The sequence below is a fragment of the Embiotoca jacksoni genome, unplaced genomic scaffold (genome assembly GCF_022577435.1).
Source record: "Embiotoca jacksoni isolate LCO1_2020_lvr unplaced genomic scaffold, fEmbJac1.0.p SCAF_2, whole genome shotgun sequence".
NCBI classification, from domain to species: Eukaryota; Metazoa; Chordata; class Actinopteri; family Embiotocidae; genus Embiotoca; species Embiotoca jacksoni.
In genome coordinates, this window is record NW_027185340.1 from 10311264 (window position 1) to 10329428 (window position 18165).

The 18165-nt window shown below is 48.3% G+C and overlaps 1 protein-coding gene across 2 annotated transcripts in view; it reads left to right on the forward strand.

Moving 5' to 3' along the window:
- The first annotated feature begins 1288 nt into the window (after positions 1–1288).
- mylka (myosin, light chain kinase a) overlaps positions 1289–18165 on the forward strand; it is a 30303-nt gene continuing 13426 nt past the window's right edge. Inside the window, exons 1-19 of one of the 2 annotated variants that reach the window (XM_069154494.1) lie at positions 1289–1487; positions 1651–1813; positions 2307–2514; positions 3198–3243; positions 3502–3649; positions 4184–4349; positions 4669–4690; positions 4786–4963; positions 6175–6251; positions 6628–6716; positions 6846–7052; positions 7147–7272; positions 8681–8833; positions 11025–11147; positions 12514–12711; positions 12921–13128; positions 13432–13476; positions 13637–13732; positions 14445–15337. In XM_069154494.1, the coding sequence (XP_069010595.1) occupies positions 1655–1813; positions 2307–2514; positions 3198–3243; positions 3502–3649; positions 4184–4349; positions 4669–4690; positions 4786–4963; positions 6175–6251; positions 6628–6716; positions 6846–7052; positions 7147–7272; positions 8681–8833; positions 11025–11147; positions 12514–12711; positions 12921–13128; positions 13432–13476; positions 13637–13732; positions 14445–15337 (3142 nt within the window). In that variant the 5' untranslated portion in view covers positions 1289–1487; positions 1651–1654. Of the gene's footprint in view, positions 1488–1578; positions 1814–2306; positions 2515–3197; positions 3244–3501; positions 3650–4183; positions 4350–4668; positions 4691–4785; positions 4964–6174; positions 6252–6627; positions 6717–6845; positions 7053–7146; positions 7273–8680; positions 8834–11024; positions 11148–12513; positions 12712–12920; positions 13129–13431; positions 13477–13636; positions 13733–14444; positions 15338–18165 lie in introns of those variants that run through there. The other variant, XM_069154495.1, reaches the window with a different exon arrangement.

Consider the following 18165-nt stretch of genomic DNA (forward strand, 5'->3'; position numbering starts at 1 on the left):
CATGTTGGATATTTGTCAGGTACTCCCTGATCCTCTCAAGCCTGACAGAGGTTATTAATGAGTCTGATCAGTAGAAATCATGATTAATATTCATGTGATCATTTTATCTCACTGCTGTAGTTTCAGACGTTGTTTTGGAGTTATGGATCAATACTCAATGTGTTCGATGGATTCTTCGCTCAGAATGAGGCCTGATTGAGCCGACATGAATCGATCAGGTTATTGAACTGAATGTGAAACTGTTCACAGCTCAAATCATAAAATCCAACTTTGTCTTAAATATTCTTGTGATCAGCTGATCAACAGTCCGTCCTGTTCCTGTCTGACCCTCCACTGATTATTAGATTCAAATTTATATATTTACATACTTACATGCTGTTTACAGCTGCAAACATCCTGAGACACAAAACCACCAACAACAAGACTGGAAATAAAAATGTTCACAGTGCAGAACCACCGAGGACCACTAGGGGACTCGTCTTCACCGACTCGTCTTCACCGACGTGTGACTGGAGCGGATGTTTGTGAAACGGTCGAGCGGCGTGAAGGAATCTCGTCTGATCCGATCTGAGACCTGCAGATGAACCCTGGAGCATGCTGGGAAGTTTCCAGAGCACAACACACACCTGCAGCTCACATGAGCCTGTTTTCCTGCTCTCCTGTTTTGCTGGTTTTAAAACTGGTTTTGCACTGATTTTAGACTGGTTTTAAAACCAGTTTTAAAACTCTTTTTAGACTAGTTTTAAAACTGGTTTTAAAACGGGTTTTAGACTCTGATGGAGTGTGTCTGTGTGACAATAACATTTCTCAGAAGTCAGCAGTGAGGTCAGAGCTCTAACTGAAAACTTTGGTGAGTTTCCGTTTCCTCCTCATTATCAGCTGTGGGAACGACGAGCTCGCTGTCTCTCTCTCACGCTGAGTTTTGGCTCCAACTGACCAAGTCAACAACGAAACTGCTGAGTGTAAACATTCAGATCAGATCAGATCAGCGGGAGGCACTAAGGGGGCGGAGCCCAGAGAATTGATCTGTATTCACTGACCGGTCGCATGATTTCTGTATGTTCACAGACAGGCAGACAGCATCCGACCAACATCCGACCAACATCCGACCAGCAACCGACAAGCATCCAACCAACATCCAACCTTTAATGTCGATCCGTTTCCACTACAACAGAAAATCCTGAAACTGAAAACAGATTTTCATCTCAGACCTTGTTTTTTCCATCTCCCTCCTCCCTTCAATCATCTGACTCAGATTTATCAGCTGACCCTTTTGAGGGGCCCTGACCTTCAGGTTGGGAACCACTGGACTAAACCAGCTGACTATAAATAACCTGCAGTTTTAATTCTGACTGTCGACAATCGTCAGAACAAATATTTCTACTTTTAACTTTCTGTACTGTTAAACTTGCTGATCGATCAGGACGCAGTATTTTACTTTAATACGATATTTGTACTGCAGTAACAGACGGAGCTGCAGTGATCAGGTAAGATGTGTGCAGTCACATGGTCAGCTGACCTCATATATACACACAGAGCATCATGTTCAGCATCACGTGACTGATTTGTTCTGAAGTTGTTATATTTTGTTGGACGTGTTCTTGTACATTGATTATAAATATTGATCAGTTGATAATTTTTCTCTGACAGCAAGATGAGTGACTTTCGGCTGTCTTCAGTGTCCCCCACCGTCTCCAAGGAAACAAGCTCATCACCGGGATGCAGTTCCCGCGGCATTGAGCCTCCGGCCTTTGTCATGCCTCCCCGCAACGCCCGGGTCACCTTCGGGGGAGATGCCCGCCTGGAGGGGAAGGTGGGACACTCAGTTGTCTTCTCAGTGGTTCTTTTCTTCTGACCGAGTAAAACAAGGTGTCGCCGCGTGGAGCATCTTCGTCCGGAAACAGCAGCCTGCCAGTCCGAGTTCAGGGTGAAAGTGAAGGTGGTTCTGCTCTCCACTCCGTCTGACTCTTAACGAGGAGACGGATTCACATTCTGCACTCATTTGACACCAGAACACGCCTCTCTCTCACCAGTTTAACCGGTTAAATACCAAACTGAGTACGGTTAATCCCACAGCACGTGAACGCACCATCAGTCCACTGATATGATGGATGGAGCTGTAAGGCCTCATGGGAGCTGAGCTGGTTAATACATGTACACAGAGAGTGAGGTGGTGGCATTTAAATCCTCCTCGTTGTCTTGCAGGCTTATTAGATCTTGATGGCTCCGTTCCATTTAGCTGAGTGATCCTCCTGTCACTCAGTTGGGCTCAATGGGGTCCATTTTCCCTCCTCTGTGTCTTCCAGGTGCACGGACATCCTGAGCCGCAGGTCACATGGTACAGAGAGGGGAGGGCCGTGATTGGCGGAGAGCGCTGCGTTGTGAAACGAGGCACGCGGGGCACCTTCAGCCTCGCGGTGGGCGGAGTCACAGAGGAGGACCTGGGCCGTTACACCTGTCAGGCGACCAATCAGGCGGGGAGCCGGCAGGTTACCGTGGAGATCCTTCTGGAAGGTAAGAACACCTGCAGGATACCTTCAAAACTCTGATTTTCACTGTACGATCGTCGTGAACTTTTTGTTAGAAACGACATTATAATTTTATATTATTTATATTTTTACATTATTTATAGATTTATATTATTTTTAAAGATTTGAACTAAATCCTAAACGTGTTCTCTCGAGCGGTGTCAGGTTTCATCTGGGGGGGGCAGTGTTCCTCCTACTAGAACTGATGAAGTTGTTGCTGTTCATGAGACAGCAGACAGGAAGTGATGTCACTGGACGAGCACTTCAGCATTTCCCAGCATGCCTTTCTACTTCCGAACTAACAACCAACTCAGTGTGTTGAAAAGATCATTTTTAATAAAAACCTGTTTGATCATTTTAAAAACAAATTTAAATTAAACAGGAAGTGACAGCGAACCTAAACCAACACACGATGTAATCGACAGTCCAGGGCTGTCATGGTTCTGATGGTTCTGTTGGACTCCAGCTGGTGATGCACTATTTTAATTAGTGGTGCTGCTGATGAGCTCTGTGGACCAGTTCCTGACCCGGTCAGCAGAGTCGCCCTCTGATGATGTCATCTGAAGGGTTCTGTCCCAGTGAGGTTCTGATCTGGTGGACTTCAAGTGAACTCCCCTTTAAGAGGCCCGACGGCTCCTCTGATGCTCTCCTGTTTGTTTCTGCCTGCAGAGGATTCTGGGAAGAAACACGTCCCGCCGTCGTCCATGGCACTAGGGTGAGCGCCACCTGCTCTGTTCGAAGCTGTACCTTTAAATCCTCCACTTCCTGTTCCCTCCACTTCCTGTTCCCGCCACTTCCTGTTCCCGCCACTTCCTGTCCAGCAGTGAAGCAGACTTCAGGCTTATATTTAACTTTTAATGTTCACATGAATCTTAAGCTGGAATAAAAACAGAACAGACGGTTTCTTACTCGCTCTTCATTAGTAACTGATGGAGGAGTTGTGATGACAGGACTCCATTTCCCATGATTCCAGGCGTCGCTCTCTGGAGTCCAGGTCCAGTATTTGGGGCGAGAGTCCGCCGAAGTTCATCACCAAACCGAGCCAAGTGTTCGCCGAGCCGGGGCAGAGCGGGAAATTCTACGCCAAAATAACTGGACGCCCTCGGGTCACATGGTACAAGGTGGGAGGAGCTTCACTGATAACGTCACATCTCACACTAAACGCTCGTGTTCAGACTTCCACTTCCTGTTTATATCGTCATCGCTGGTGTCCTTTCAGAATAAACCTCCAGAGAAACACAGTTCGCAAGTCCCCTGAGAATCTGTCTGATTGAAATTTTCCTTCAGTATCACAGTGATCAGTGATGGTTGTTTGATTACCCATGATGCACTGCAGACAGGAGCTGCTCACACACAGTTCTGCTGCTGTTAAAGGGACAATCGGCCTAAATGTGGACAGAAACAGATAGAAGAACGCTGTAAAAAATGGAAGGTGTCGAAAAGGAATAATTCAATTGTTGTTTGTAAACAGTTATTTCACTTTAATTAAACCTGAACTGTGTTGCTGTGGCAGCAGGCTTCTCCAACAGGACAACACTCACGGCGTGTTGAACATTTTCTGTTCCCTGAAATCTGATGTTCCTGACATCACTAATCAAATCCCCGACAACGATGATGACAAATTAAACAGATCGGTTGTTTACTCTGTGTTTTAGGGAGAGGCGGCGCTTCAGTCCTGTGGGCGGGTCAGTGTGTACGAGCGCTCTGGCCTTCACTTCCTGGAGATAACGGAGGTGCGAGAAGAGGATGCTGGGAGTTACACCTGTTCACTAACCAACGCTGTCGGAGCGGCAACCGCCAGCGCTGAGCTCACCGTCCAGGGTGAGACGACCAATCAGAGCTCAGGAGGGACTCACCTGGAGCACACTGCATATGCTCACGAGGGCTTCCCCTGCTGGCCCCACCCACATCTTACCAAAATAAAAGTTACTTGCTGGGTGCTGGGGAGGTTTCACAAAATAAAATATATTGATATATTGAGCGGGAGGGGGGGGGGTTTCAGGCTCCAGGTGTTTGTCTTGCAGTACTGTCAGTGACCACCAGGACTCAGCTGATCAGCCTCCTAATGAAACAGCTCTGAAGGTTTGCATGTTGAACAGCAGCAGTTTGTTTCTGACGTCTCCTCCTGTTTCTCCTGCAGGTGCTCCTGACTCCTCCTTCAGGTGAGTCCTCACCTGTCCGCCACATGTCTGCAGCAGCCTGACGTCCTCTATGATTATTGATCACAGTGATCAATGAATCATGTCTCCTCCTGCAGGACTCAGCAGCCCACTGAGGACCCACAGACCTGGACCAGGACCAGGACCAGGACCCTGACGGAGGATCGAGTGGCTCCCGGGTCCAGGACACAGCAGCCCGGATACGCCAGCTCCTGGAGGAGTGGGCCTGCTACACAGCTCCCTCTGCTGGCTGACAGGACAACTGCAGCTGCTCAGGTCACTGCTGTCACATTATTTATTACTGAATATTCAAAGAAAGATTATTAAATGAAGGATAAAATGGAAATACAGGATTTTTAAATTGTGAGACGTCCATTAAATAACAATCTAAATATAATAATTGTAAGATAATTTAATTCAGTCCCGGATGACTTCCGCGGTGAACTCCTCCTAGACAACACCTGGACAACACCTGGATCACACCTGCACCACACCTGGACAACACCTGGACAACACCTGGATCACACCTGCACCACACCTGGACAACACCTGGACAACATCTGGACCACACCTGCACCACACCTGGACAACACCTGGACAACACCTGGACAACATCTGGACCACACCTGGATCACACTTGGACCATACTTGGACCACAGCTGGACAACACCTGGATCACACCTGGACCACACCTGGATCACACCTGGACCCCACCTGGACAACACCTGGACCACACCTGGACAACACCTGGACAACACCTGGATCACACCTAGACCACACCTGGATCACACCTGGACCACACCTGGACAGCACCTGGACAATACCTGGACCCCACTTGGACCACAACTGGACAACAGCTGGACAACACCTGGATCACACCTGGACAACATCTGGACCACACCTGCACCACACCTGGACAACACCTGGACAACATCTGGACCACACCTGGATCACACCTGGACCATACTTGGACCACAGCTGGACAACACCTGGATCACACCTGGACCACACCTGGATCACACCTGGACCCCACCTGGACAACACCTGGACAACACCTGGATCACACCTAGACCACACCTGGATCACACCTGTACCACACCTGGACAGCACCTGGATAACATCCGGACCACACTTGAACAACACCTGGACAATACCTGGACCCCACTTGGACCCCACTTGGACAATACCTGGATCACACCTGGACAACATCTGGACCACACCTGCAGCACACTTGAACAATACCTGGACAACACCTGTACCACACCTGGACTGCGACTGTGGCGAAGCAACAGCAATGTTACCTGCTAATGTGACTCGTGTCACACTACCTGAAACAAGGCTTGGTTTCACACGATGGTCGGTTCGCTAGTTTTATGGAGTTCAAACGAACCAGAAAGAAGAGAAACGATTTTACAATAAAAACACTTAAAATATGTAGAACAAGAGAGGAATGAGCCGGATTAGCAGAACTGTCTGTCTGTCTGCAGGTCCAGTCGGTGCCCGGTCTTGGTCCGGTTCAGACCAGTTTAGTCCAGCAGTCAGCTGCCGACTCAGACATCAGCAGGTCAGCGTGAAATTAACCAAAGATAACGATACCTAACGTTACTGTTATGTTAGTTAATGTTAAGTTAGTTAATGTTAGGTTAGTTACTGTTAGGTTAGTTAATGTTATGTTAGTTAATGTTAGGTTAGTTAATATTAGGTTAGTTAATGTTAGGTTAGTTAATGTTAAGTTGGTTAATATTAGGTTAGTTAATGTTAGGTTAGTTAATGTTAGGTTAGTTAATGTTAAGTTAGTTAATGTTAAGTTAGTTAATGTTAGGTTAGCTAATGTTAGCCAACCCAACATTAACAGATGTAATATTAGCTTTGAGGTCAGTTTGGTGTCGGCAGTGTGTCGGACAGTTCCAGGACTGTTCAGGACCATCTGTGTGTTTCAGGGCGGTGAGGAGGTCCAACATGCGGTTCGAGGCCATTCCTCTGGACCAGGAAGCCACAGAGGGAGCACAGGTCACATTCACCTGCCAAGGTCATTAGCACCTCGGATGCTAACGTCACATGTAACCAGCTGTCACAGGGTGGTCCAGTATCAGTTCTGCTGCACCGATCGATCTAACTCACTAATCAATCATCAATCACCTGTGCTTATCTGTCCCAGTCTCCTCTGTTGCTGTTGCTGTGGTTACCTGGCTGAGGGATGGGGACCCGGTGAGGACTGGACCAGGTCTGCAGCAGAGACAGGATGGAAGGCGTCTGTCTTTCACCTTGGAGAGAGTGAGACAGGTGGACCAGGGGACGTACAGGTGTCAGCTGACCACTGATGGACTGACAGTGAAGTCTGCAACATGGACACTGTCTGTCCACAGTAAGACCTGTCTGTCTGTCTGTCTGTCTGTCCTCCTGTCTGTCTGCCTGTCTGTCCACAGTAAGACCTGTCTCTCCCGTGTCCCTGCCCTCAGGTGTGTCTTGTCCCCCGGTCTTCCTCGGTGTACTTCAGGGTTGCCAGGTAACGGAGGGTCAGAGCTTCGTACTTCAGGTGTGTGTGGAGGGAAAACCTGCACCATTTGTCTGCTGGCAGCACCACGGTCAGTCTCTCACTCACACACACACACACACACACACACACACACACACACACACACACACATACACACACACACACACACACACATCCAGATCCAGAGTGTGTTGCAGTGAGTCCTCCAGCAGGGGGCAGCACAGTGAAACACAACATACATGATCTACAGGAACATACAGGGAATAGAAGCCAGGATGTCTGAGGGAAGAACAGGTGGACAGGAAGACAGGAGGACAGAAGGAGGACAGGAAGACAGGAGGAGGACGGGAAGATAGGGGGACAGGAGGAGGACAGGAAGAAATCAGTAGAATCAGTAGAAACAGTATAAAAAACAATAGAAACAGTAGGAGCAGTAGAAACAATCGAATCAGTTGAAACAGTAGAAAACAATAGAAAAAGTAGAACAAATAGAATCAGTAGAAACAGTAGAACCACCAGAAACAGTAGAACCACCAGAAACAGTAGAAACAATAGAAACAGTACAAACTAGAAACAGTAGAAACAATAGAATCAGTAGAAACAATAGAAATAGTAGAAACAGTAGGTGTGAAGAACTAACAATGGTATTTTTACAGTGTTGTCTTTAGTAGAAGGAACTCATCATGTTTTACAGTCAGAGAGACGTTGATCTGCTGAACAGATCAGAAGGAGACATAGAACCATATAAAGACAAAACACGCTGCTGCAGCAACACACGCACGCACACACACACACACACACACACACACACACGCACACGCACACGCACACGCACACTCACACTCACACACACACACACACATACACACACACTGCACCTCCCCAACAAGGGCATGCAGAGGGAGTCCACAGACAGCGTGCTGGTCTTCATCACGTTGTGGGGACCTGAGCTCTTAAATTGGCCAGATTTAGAACAGTCTTTGGTGCAGAGCCTTTAAATGTTCTGAAAACACAGCAGCAGCTTCTCAACCTGTTTCAACCAAACCGTGTCATCATGAACACGACGAGTTCATTCAACACAGGACACACTTTAATAATTCATTACTGTAGTTATTCATCACTGGGCACGTTTACACTTCATGAACAATCTTTAAAATATCTGAATAATCAAACGTTTCCACTCTTCCTGTTCAGCAGTGAAACAGGAGGCGGTGCTTAAAGCTCATCCTCCTGAATGTGTTGGTGTCTAAACAGATGTTTGTTTATTTATTTATTTCCTGCAGTTTGTTTTCTGTCATCGCAAGTGATGAATTATAGATTCTGTTGCTGTGATGATGGTGATGATGATGGTGATGATGATGATGATGATGATGATGGTGATGGTGGTGATGATGGTGATGATGGTGATGATCATAGTGATGATGAGGATGGTGTTGATGGTGATATTGATGATGATGGGGATGGTGATGATGATGATGCCTCCTCTTCCTCGTCAGGCTGTCCTCTTCCAGCTTCTTGGTCCTCCTACATGGGGGGAGTGGCCACGCTGAGCGTCCAGAGTGCATCGCGGCGTGATGACGGTGTTTACGTGTGTGTGGCGGAGAACAGCCGCGGCCGAGCGGAGAGCTGTGCCCAAGTCCAGGTCAAAGGTCAGAGGTCACTCATCTTCTGTTCACCTCCTGTCCGCTAACCGGGACGTCCTCCTGTCCTCGAACCGGGACGTCCTGTTGATCTGAGACTTCCTGCTGAGGTTTAAAAGAAGAGACGTGAAACAGACTTGTCTCACAAACTGTTGTCCACACATGGACATCTGCTGAGGACGAGCGGGTCAGTGTGGGAAACTCCTCATATTCAGTGTGTGTGTGTGTGTGTGTGTGTGTGTGTGTGTGTGTGTGTGTGTGCGGGGGGGGGGGATTTCCTGCAGCAGGTTTTCCATTCTCTGATTCTCCTTATAAAGTTGTGATGATGATGATGATGATGATGATGATGATGTTGGACAGCTGATGCTGCGTTCACTGTCCGCTCTGATCCTGTTTCTGTATTCAGACCACAGATTGTTTATAAAAGTGTTCGTAGCTTCAGATCTGAAAAATGGTTCCGAAGCAGAAGTGTCTTCAGCTGCAATTGTAGTGCCACCAGAGGTCGGCTCCAAAAAGCATCCGGCTCCATAGAATCCCATTCAACTTCTGTCATCAAATACAAAGTCAATAAAATGTCTCCAGCAGTTATCTCGGTGTTGTTAGCTAAAGTCACTCCTTCTTATTAGTTTTCTGGAGGTCCATCTGAAAATAATCCCTCATTCATTAGAAAATAAGATTCAAAAAGACCTGTTTTTGGGGGTGTGTCTGTTTGATTGGCAGGCCTGTGGTGCAGTCAGGTTACAGCTATCGGTGGGCGGGACGTAGTGTCGTCAGGTTTCCAATCAGATCGGTCAGATCCACCACTGGCTCCACCCCCAGCTCGTCCAAATATGGTTACTTCCTGCTCCAAATCACTCCGAACTAGCAAGATGGTGATGGACAGGATCTGAACTGGAGAATTCATAATGTTCACAAACCAACGATGACCTCACTGCTGGTTGATGACATCACTGAGAGTTTATGACATCACTGCTGGCTGTTGATTGGTCTAGAATTATAACTCCATGTTTCTTAGTGAACCAATAGAACAAATAGAATAAATGTTCTTTTAATCATAAATCCCTTTTTTTATTTTTCCTCCATAAAACTGTTCTTAAAACTCTATTTTTGTTGCTTTACTGTGAAATCTAAACTACTTCCTGTTTTCTCCACTTCCTGTCCAGCAGTGCAGCAGACTTCAGGTTTTAATGTTCACATGAAGCTGGAAATAAAATGCATTAATAATCAATTTGTTTCAATGGAAACAGACTGTAGACAGCAGGGGGCGCTGCAGGGAGTCCGACATGTTGTTAACTGGATCCTCATGGTTTCTCCTTCTGGAGTGTGTGTGTGTGTGTGTGTGTGTGTGTGTGTGTGTGTGTGTGTGTGTGTGTGTGTGTGTGTGTGTGTGTGTGTGTGTGTTAATGTTCCAGGCTGTCAAACTCTGTGTGTCCTGGAATGACTGATATGTACACAAAACAAAACACACACCGGTCCATATGTTCGTCCTCACACGTGCAGACACACATGTTCACACACACACATGCACGCACGCACGCACGCACGCACGCACGCACGCACACACACACACAGACAGATATGTGTGTGTGTGTGTGTGTGTGTGTGTGTGTATGGACGAGAGAAAAAAGGAAATCCTCACTCCTTATATGGAAAAGGACGAGTGAGAATCAGACTGGTTACAGACTCTCTCTTTGGCACACACACACACACACACACACACACACACACACACACACACACACACACACACACACACACTCTCTCTCTCTCCTCGGGGGTAACCTGGAGGAGCTCCGTCTCTCAGTCTGTCCAAATGATGGACAGAAGACATGTCCAGATCTACGAGACACTTCCTGTCTGTCTCTTCTTTATCAATAAGACACACAACTGATCCCTGATCAGTTCACGTATTGATCTGTCGTGGCAGGCCTTGTATTCCCTGAGTGTAGTCTATAAGGCAGCACCTCCCCTCAGCGTCCTGGTTTATCCATGTCTGTGAGGACGAGCTGCCTGAAGGACGGACTCAGGGAACAAATGTCCCATCACAGATTTAAACATGAAGAGGAGCTGCCTGAAGGACAGACTCAGGAAACAAATGTCCCGTCACAGATTTAAATATACTGTACAGTACTGTAAAGTATGAAGTACCTCTGAGTGGCCATGTTGACCTCTGTCTTCTTCATGTGTTTCTATGCTGCAGGCAGGCTGCGGAGTGAGAGGTCAGAGGTCAGAGCGCTGTGTGAGGCTCCTCGCTTCACGACCCGCCTGACCGACCTGAAGGTGATGGACGGCAGCAGAGTCGCCATGACGGTGGAGCTGAGTGGTACGACCACGCCGTGTGTATGTGTTAGCTGTGGTATTTCCTGTCTTGTCTCCTGGGAGATGGTGGAGATGAGATGAGGACAGATTTACTCTGGACGAGTCCTGCCTCTTCATTTCCTGCGTGTGTGTGTGTGTGTTTTACTCATGTTGACATAAATCTGCTCTGTTTAGGACCAAAACACGTCAAATCACAATGTCAATTATTGACATGAAGACTTGGCTTAAAGTTAGGTTTAAATTAGTTTAATGTTAGGTTAACGTTAATTTAATGTTAGGTTAACATTTGGTTCACGTTAGTTTAACATTAGGTTAACGTTAGTTTAATGTTAGGTTAACATTCGTTTAGGGTTAGGTTAACGTTAGTTCAATGGTAGATTAATGTTAGGTTAACGTTAGTTTAATGTTAGGTTAACATTCGTTTAGGGTTAGGTTAACGTTAGTTCAATGGTAGATTAATATGGTAGATTAATGTTAGGTTAACGTTAGTTTAATGTTAGGTTGACGTTAGCTTAATGTTAGGCTAACGTTAGATTAACATTAGTTTAATGTTAGATTAACGTTAGGTTAATGTTAGTTGTTTAGTTGTTGTGTGTGCGTGCGCGTGTGCGTGCGTGCGTGCGTGCGTGCGTGTGTGTGTGTGTTACATAATGATTTTCCACTGAGGGTTTTCTCCATATAAGCTGTGAGGATCAGATCTCCAGCTCTCGGCCGTCTCTCATCAGACTGTCGCTTTAATACCAGGATCTGTCACATTTTATTTCAACACACTGAAGATGTGTGTGTGTTTGTTTGTTTGTTAGTTTGTTGTTAGCTGAGTGGTCGACTTTTCAAATGGGACAACAAAACAACAGAAATATTCAAACCCATTGTGTTTTATCAGCGACTGGGTTTGTGGGAAATGTGGTCTTCTGGTGGAATGTTAGATTAGTTGTCTCCACTTCCAGCAGGAAGAGACTGATCTTTGTTTTAGTGTTGAATGAATGTGATTTAAAGATGATGTAAAGCTCTTATTTTGTCGGAAGATGTATTATTTGTGTTCTGTTACAGTCTAAAGCTCTTATTTTGAAGGCAGACGTATTCTTTTGTGTTCTATATTTCAGTCTAAAGCTCTTATTTTGAAGGCAGATGTATTCTTTGTGTTCTATATTTCAGTCTAAAGCTCTTATTTTGAAGGCAGATTCTATATTGCAGTCACAGACGTCACTTTTAGACTCTTTTCATCCCGTTCAGTCTCATGATGGTTCTCTGAGTTCAACACAGAAAGAAAAACACGGTACAGGTCAGATATTCCAGGATTAGAAGACTCTGCTCACTCTCATGTTCAGAACACTGCAGGGTCCGACTGATCGGTTCTGATGGACCCGCAGGTCACCCCCCCCCACAGGTCGTGTGGCTCCATGATGGGCAGGTGGTGATGGAGTCGGAGGACTTCCAGCTGCTTCGGCAGGAGAACCGCTGCACGCTGCTGATCCATGAGGTGTTCCCCGAGGACACCGGGACCTACAGCGCCCGGGCCTGGAACCAGTCCGGAGAGGACCAGACCCAGGCCCAGCTCACCGTGGAGGGTACGGCTGATCCATTCTGAGGCAGACTGAGTATGACCTCATATACTGTTCTACAGATGTGAAGCATTGATCATCGATCACTAAACCGACAGGTGTCACGTTTCACTGATTCTCCTCAAAGTCACAGTTAAACCAGGTCAATGGTCAAACCGGATCGCAGGTTAAACAACCACTCCGCCTCATGATTTCTGGTTCTGGTTCTGGTTCAGAGCCCCAGGATGGCGTCCAGCCCTGGTTCATCACCAAACCCAAACCTCTGAATAGCACCGCGGGTCAACACGTCCTCCTGTCCTGTGCCATCGCTGGAGACCCGTTTCCCCAGTACACCTGGACCAGAACCGTCCCGAACCGACCTCTGATCTCCGGAGGAGACTTTGAAGTGCTGCAGAAGGAGGACGTGGTCTCCCTGCTCATCAGGTCAAAGGTCACTCTTCACACATGACCAATCATAAAGATTTACTGAGACTCAATCCTCCTCCTCCTCCTCCTCCTCATTCTTCTTCTTCCTCCTCTTCCTCTTCTGCCTCCTCCTCTTCATCCTCCTCATTCTTCTTCTTCCTCCTCCACCTCTACACCTCCTCCTCCCCATTCTTCTTCTTCTTCCTATCCTCCTCTTCCTCCTCCTCTTCCTCCGCCTCATTCTTCTTCTTCTTCCTATCCTCCTCTTCCTCCTCCTCCTCCTCTTGCTCTTGCTCCTCCTCTTCCTCTGTCCTTCATCAGACGAGTGAAGAAACATCACCAAGGAGACTACCGGATCACATTGAGGTACACACACACTGTATACACACACGGCAATAATCCAGCAGGATGTACAGTGAGGATTAAGCCCCTCCCCCATCATCTATCATGTATAATCTATCAGATGCTGAATGTCAGCTGGAACAGTGATAACGCAACATACTGTCTGTCTCTGTCTGTCTGTCAGGAACCATGTAGGTGAGTGCAGCGCTGTGGTCCATCTTTCTGTCACTGAAGGAGAGGCAGACAGGAGAGGACATCCAGGACCAGCACACAACAGCAGGTGAGTCACATGACCGAGCTGTGCACCTGCAGGGGGCGGCATCAGATGTGGGTGGAGTCATATAATATTCATCCATCATCCATCCATCCATCCATCAACCATACATCCATCCATCATCCATCCATCTGTCATATATCGAGTTATAAAGCTCCTTTAATCCGTTCATATCTACCGATCAGTGTTTCTGTTTGATGAAAGTTTCGACGGTAAAAATAATCTGCAGCTTTAAAACCAGCAGAAGAAGAAAGAGGATGAAGAACGTATAGAGAGGCGATGAAGAGGAAGAGCAGTCATATAAAGTAACTGGACGATTATGAATTAGTGAGGAGGAGGAGAAGGAGGAGGAGAGGGAAAAAGAAAAATGAGGACGAGGAGAAGTAGAAGGAGCAGGACGAAGAGGACGAGGAAGAAAAGGAGTAGTCATATAAAGTAACTTAATGAGGAGGAGGAGCGTGTCCTCAGAGTCTGGTTTCACTTTGTTTACATCTGTGTGTGTGTGTGTGTGTGTGTGTTCAGGCCGTTCATTCCCATATAAGGGCAGTTGAGTCACTTGTGATGTAATATTAACAATTTGGACTCGAGGTCCTCCCCCCCTCCCTCTTTCTCCCAGCTGTAAGGAGGCGGAGCCTGTCCTCTTGTTTTCTGAGGGATTTTGACCCTGCTCTGATTATTCTCTCTCTCTCTCCATCTTTGTCTGTGCTCGCTCGTCCAGCCCTACAGCAGCAGGAGGAGGTGGAGGGGAACGAGGAGGAGCAGTTGTTGAGAGCGCCGTGCTGAGAGGAGGTGCCACAGGAGGAGGAGGAGGCGTGGAGCAGAGAGGCAGCAGCAGCAGCGCTGGTGTCAGTCGTCAGTGGCAGGAGGCCAACGAGGAGCAGCAGGAGCAGCAGGAACAGCTGCACCTGCACCGTGAGAAGAAGAAGAAGAGCAAGGAGGAGGAGCAGGAGGAGGACTGTGTGAGTGCTCCCCGAGGCCTCCTCAGACGCTGTGTGGAGACCAGGGAGCGCGGTGAAGAGGAGCTGCGACAGAGGGAGGCGCAGCAGCTGGACTTCCGCTCGCTGCTGGGACGCCAAGATCTCCACTCCGAGACCGAGGAGCCGAGGGAGGCCGCCGCCCACCGCCACCGCCGCCTCATGGATTTTAAGGCCAACCTGAAGGGGGTCAAACCCAAGACGGAGGAGAAGGCCAACTCCTCGCAGCAGGTCGACTTCCGCAGCGTGTTGGGCAAGAAGGGCACCGCCGGCACCAACGGCAACAAGCCCGGCGAGGCCGCCAAGAACACCGCCGACTTCCGCTCCGTCCTCGCCAACAAGAAGAAGCCCGAAAAGAACGGAGAAGGCGGGAAGGCAGCGGTGAACAACTGCGTTGATGGAGGGATTAACGAGAGCAGAGGAGAAGGAGGAGAAGGAGGAGAAGGAGGAGAAGGAGGAGGAGGAGGAGGGGGGAAGGTTCCGGAGTTCCAGGAGCAGCTGAGCGATGTAACGGTTCTGGACGGACAGCGACTCCGCCTGCAGTGTCGCCTCACCGACGCCGCCGCCGCCTCCATCACCTGGACGCTGGACGGGAAGGTCATCAAACCCTCCAAGTTCATCGTCCTCGCCAACGAAGGTCAGAGGTCACACACACACTCACACACACACACATCCTGCAGTTTAAATGGACGACGATGTTTCAGCTCATCAATACGTCCAATCAGCTCATCAATACGTCCAATCAGCAGACAGATTCTTATTTAATGACCAATCAGAGCGGTCGGAGAGGAGATGATGGAAACAGTAAACTAGCAGTAAACAAACAGTAAACCAACAGTAAACCAACAGTAAATAAGTCAAACCCTGGCTGATGAAGGCGCTCGAAGGAGAAGAAGCAGCTGCTGATGGAGATCAGAGGATTCAGACTCTATTAATAGAGCGCAGATGTGAAACAATAGAGCGGCACGGCATTTGTGTGTGTGTGTGTGTATGAGGTGTGAGAGTGACAGACTGGTATTTGCTGGTATTTCATATGGGAACAGATCACTTTACAGAGGACACACACACACACACACACACACACACACACACACACACACACAAAACTATCACACATACACACTGTCTCACACATTTTCTTGATCAGCTGCAGCAGATCTACTTTGATCAATAGCTAATATTAATAATAATAATAATAATAATGTGTTGATCATCACATCTGCACTGATTATGATGTTGTTTTACTTTGAAATCTGAATATAGAACTTCCTGTCCAACAGTGAAACTCACCCACATCAACACAAACATCTAAGTCACTGAGAGAAGGTCAGAGGTCAGACAGAGGATTCATATCGTAGATGTAAAAATAAACACACACACAGACACACAGTGATGTCGTGACAGTAAAGACCTGCTATTTCCGAACATACATGTGGAACACAGAGGATTCCCTCAGTGTGTGTGTGTGTGTGTGTGTGTGTCTGTCTGTCTGTGTGTGTGTGTGCTGCAGGACAGCCCTTTATCCAACATTGCCTGTGTCCTGCAAAGTGAGGACTGACATGTTAAAGGTCAGAGGTCACAGAGGATTGAGTCCTCAACGGTGTGTCTGAATACTGTCAAAAATCAAACGTACAACAGGAAGTGAAGGTCTCAATACTTCCTGACTGCCTCATTCATCCTTTCAAAATCCATCCGTCCATTGTCTTGATTATCCGGGTCGGGTCATGGTGGCAGCAGGTCCAGCAGGTCCAACGGGTCCAACAGGTCCAGCAGGTCCAGCAGGTCCAGCAGGTCCAACAGGTCCAACAGGTCCAGCAGGTCTGGACCGACACTCCAGACTGACCGTCCAGACTTCCCTCTCCTGCAACATCTTCCAGCTCCTCCTGGATGATCCTGAGGTGTTCCCAGACCAGCTGGGAGATATAATCCTTCCACGTGTTCTGGTCTCCTGTCAGTAGGAGGCGCCCTGGAGGATCCTGATCAGATGCTGAACCTCCTCAGCTGACTCCTTTCCACGTGAAGGAGTAGCGTCTCTACCTCCGGTGACGACCTGGAACCATCAGTGAGAGTCAAAACGTAAATCGACTGGAAAAATGGAAATCTTCGCTTTCCGGCTCAGCTCGTTTTCACCAACACGGTCCGATGCAGCGCCTGTTTCACTGCTACAGCCTGTTGATTTCTGGCTCCATCCTCCATCCTCCGTCCTCCATCCTACGTCCTCCATCCTCCGTCCTCCTCCCTCCGTCCTCCCCTCACCGTGAATAAGACCACGAGATACTGAAACTCCTTCGCTGGTTCAAGAACTCCATCCCCACCTGGAGGGAGACGACATCCACCGAGTTCCAGCAGAGCACCATGGCCTCAGATTTGGAGGTGCTGACTCTCTTCACACTCGACTGCAAACTGCCCCAGTGCATGCTGGGAGTCCGAAGAGGCCAACAGGACCACATCATCTGCAAACAAGAGAGGCGGTCCTGAGATCCCCGAACCTGACGTTCTCCTCCCTCCGGCTGCTCCTAGATATCCTGTCCATGAAGGTCACTAACAGGATCGGTGACAAATGACAGCCCTGGTGGAGGCCAACACCCACCGGAAACATGTCTGATTTATTGCCAAGGATGCGAACACAGCTCCTACTGCAGTTGTACAGAGACCGGATGGCCCGTTGCAATGGGTCCAGCCCGAACTCCTGCAGCACCCCCCACAAAAACCCCTGAGGGACCGAAAGCCGACCCCAAATCCATAAAGCAGACTGGATGGTTAAACTCCCAGGACCCTCCAGTAGTCCTGCGAGGGTAAAGATCTGGTCCACTGTTCCACGACCGGGACTTAATCTGCACTGCTCCTCTTGAATCTGAGGTTTGACAAACGGTCGGAGTCCTTTCCAGCAGCCTGATATAAGCTTTGCCCGGAAGGCTGAGTAGTGTGATACCCCGATAGTTGGAGCAACTCTCCAGTCCCCCTTTTTGGAAAATGGGAACCACCACCCCGGTCTGCCAGTCCAGTGGTACCGTTCCCGACCCCCATGCGGCATTGAAGAGGCGTGTCAGCCAAGAACAGCCTGGGATAGTCCCTGCTTTCCCTTCCTGAGTCATCGGGATGGTTTGCCAGAACTTTTTTGAGGCCAACCAAAAATCCTTCTCCATGACCTCCGAGAACTCCTCCCATGGCCGAGTTTTAGCATCCATGACCACCGCAGCCCTTCTGGCCTGCTGGTACCTCTCAGCTGCTTCAGGAGACTCCTGAGCCCACCAGACCCAAAAGGCCTCCTTTTTCAGTTTGACAGCTTCCCTCATCCCCGGGGTCCACCACCGGGTTCTTGGGTTGCCGGCGCGACATGCACCGACGACCTTCTGACCGCAACTCGGGATGTGAGAAGTTCTTCCTTAGGTGAGAGTTGAAGACCTTGGGGACAGGTTCCTCCGCCAGACGTTCCCAGTTTACCCTCACGACACATTTGGGTTT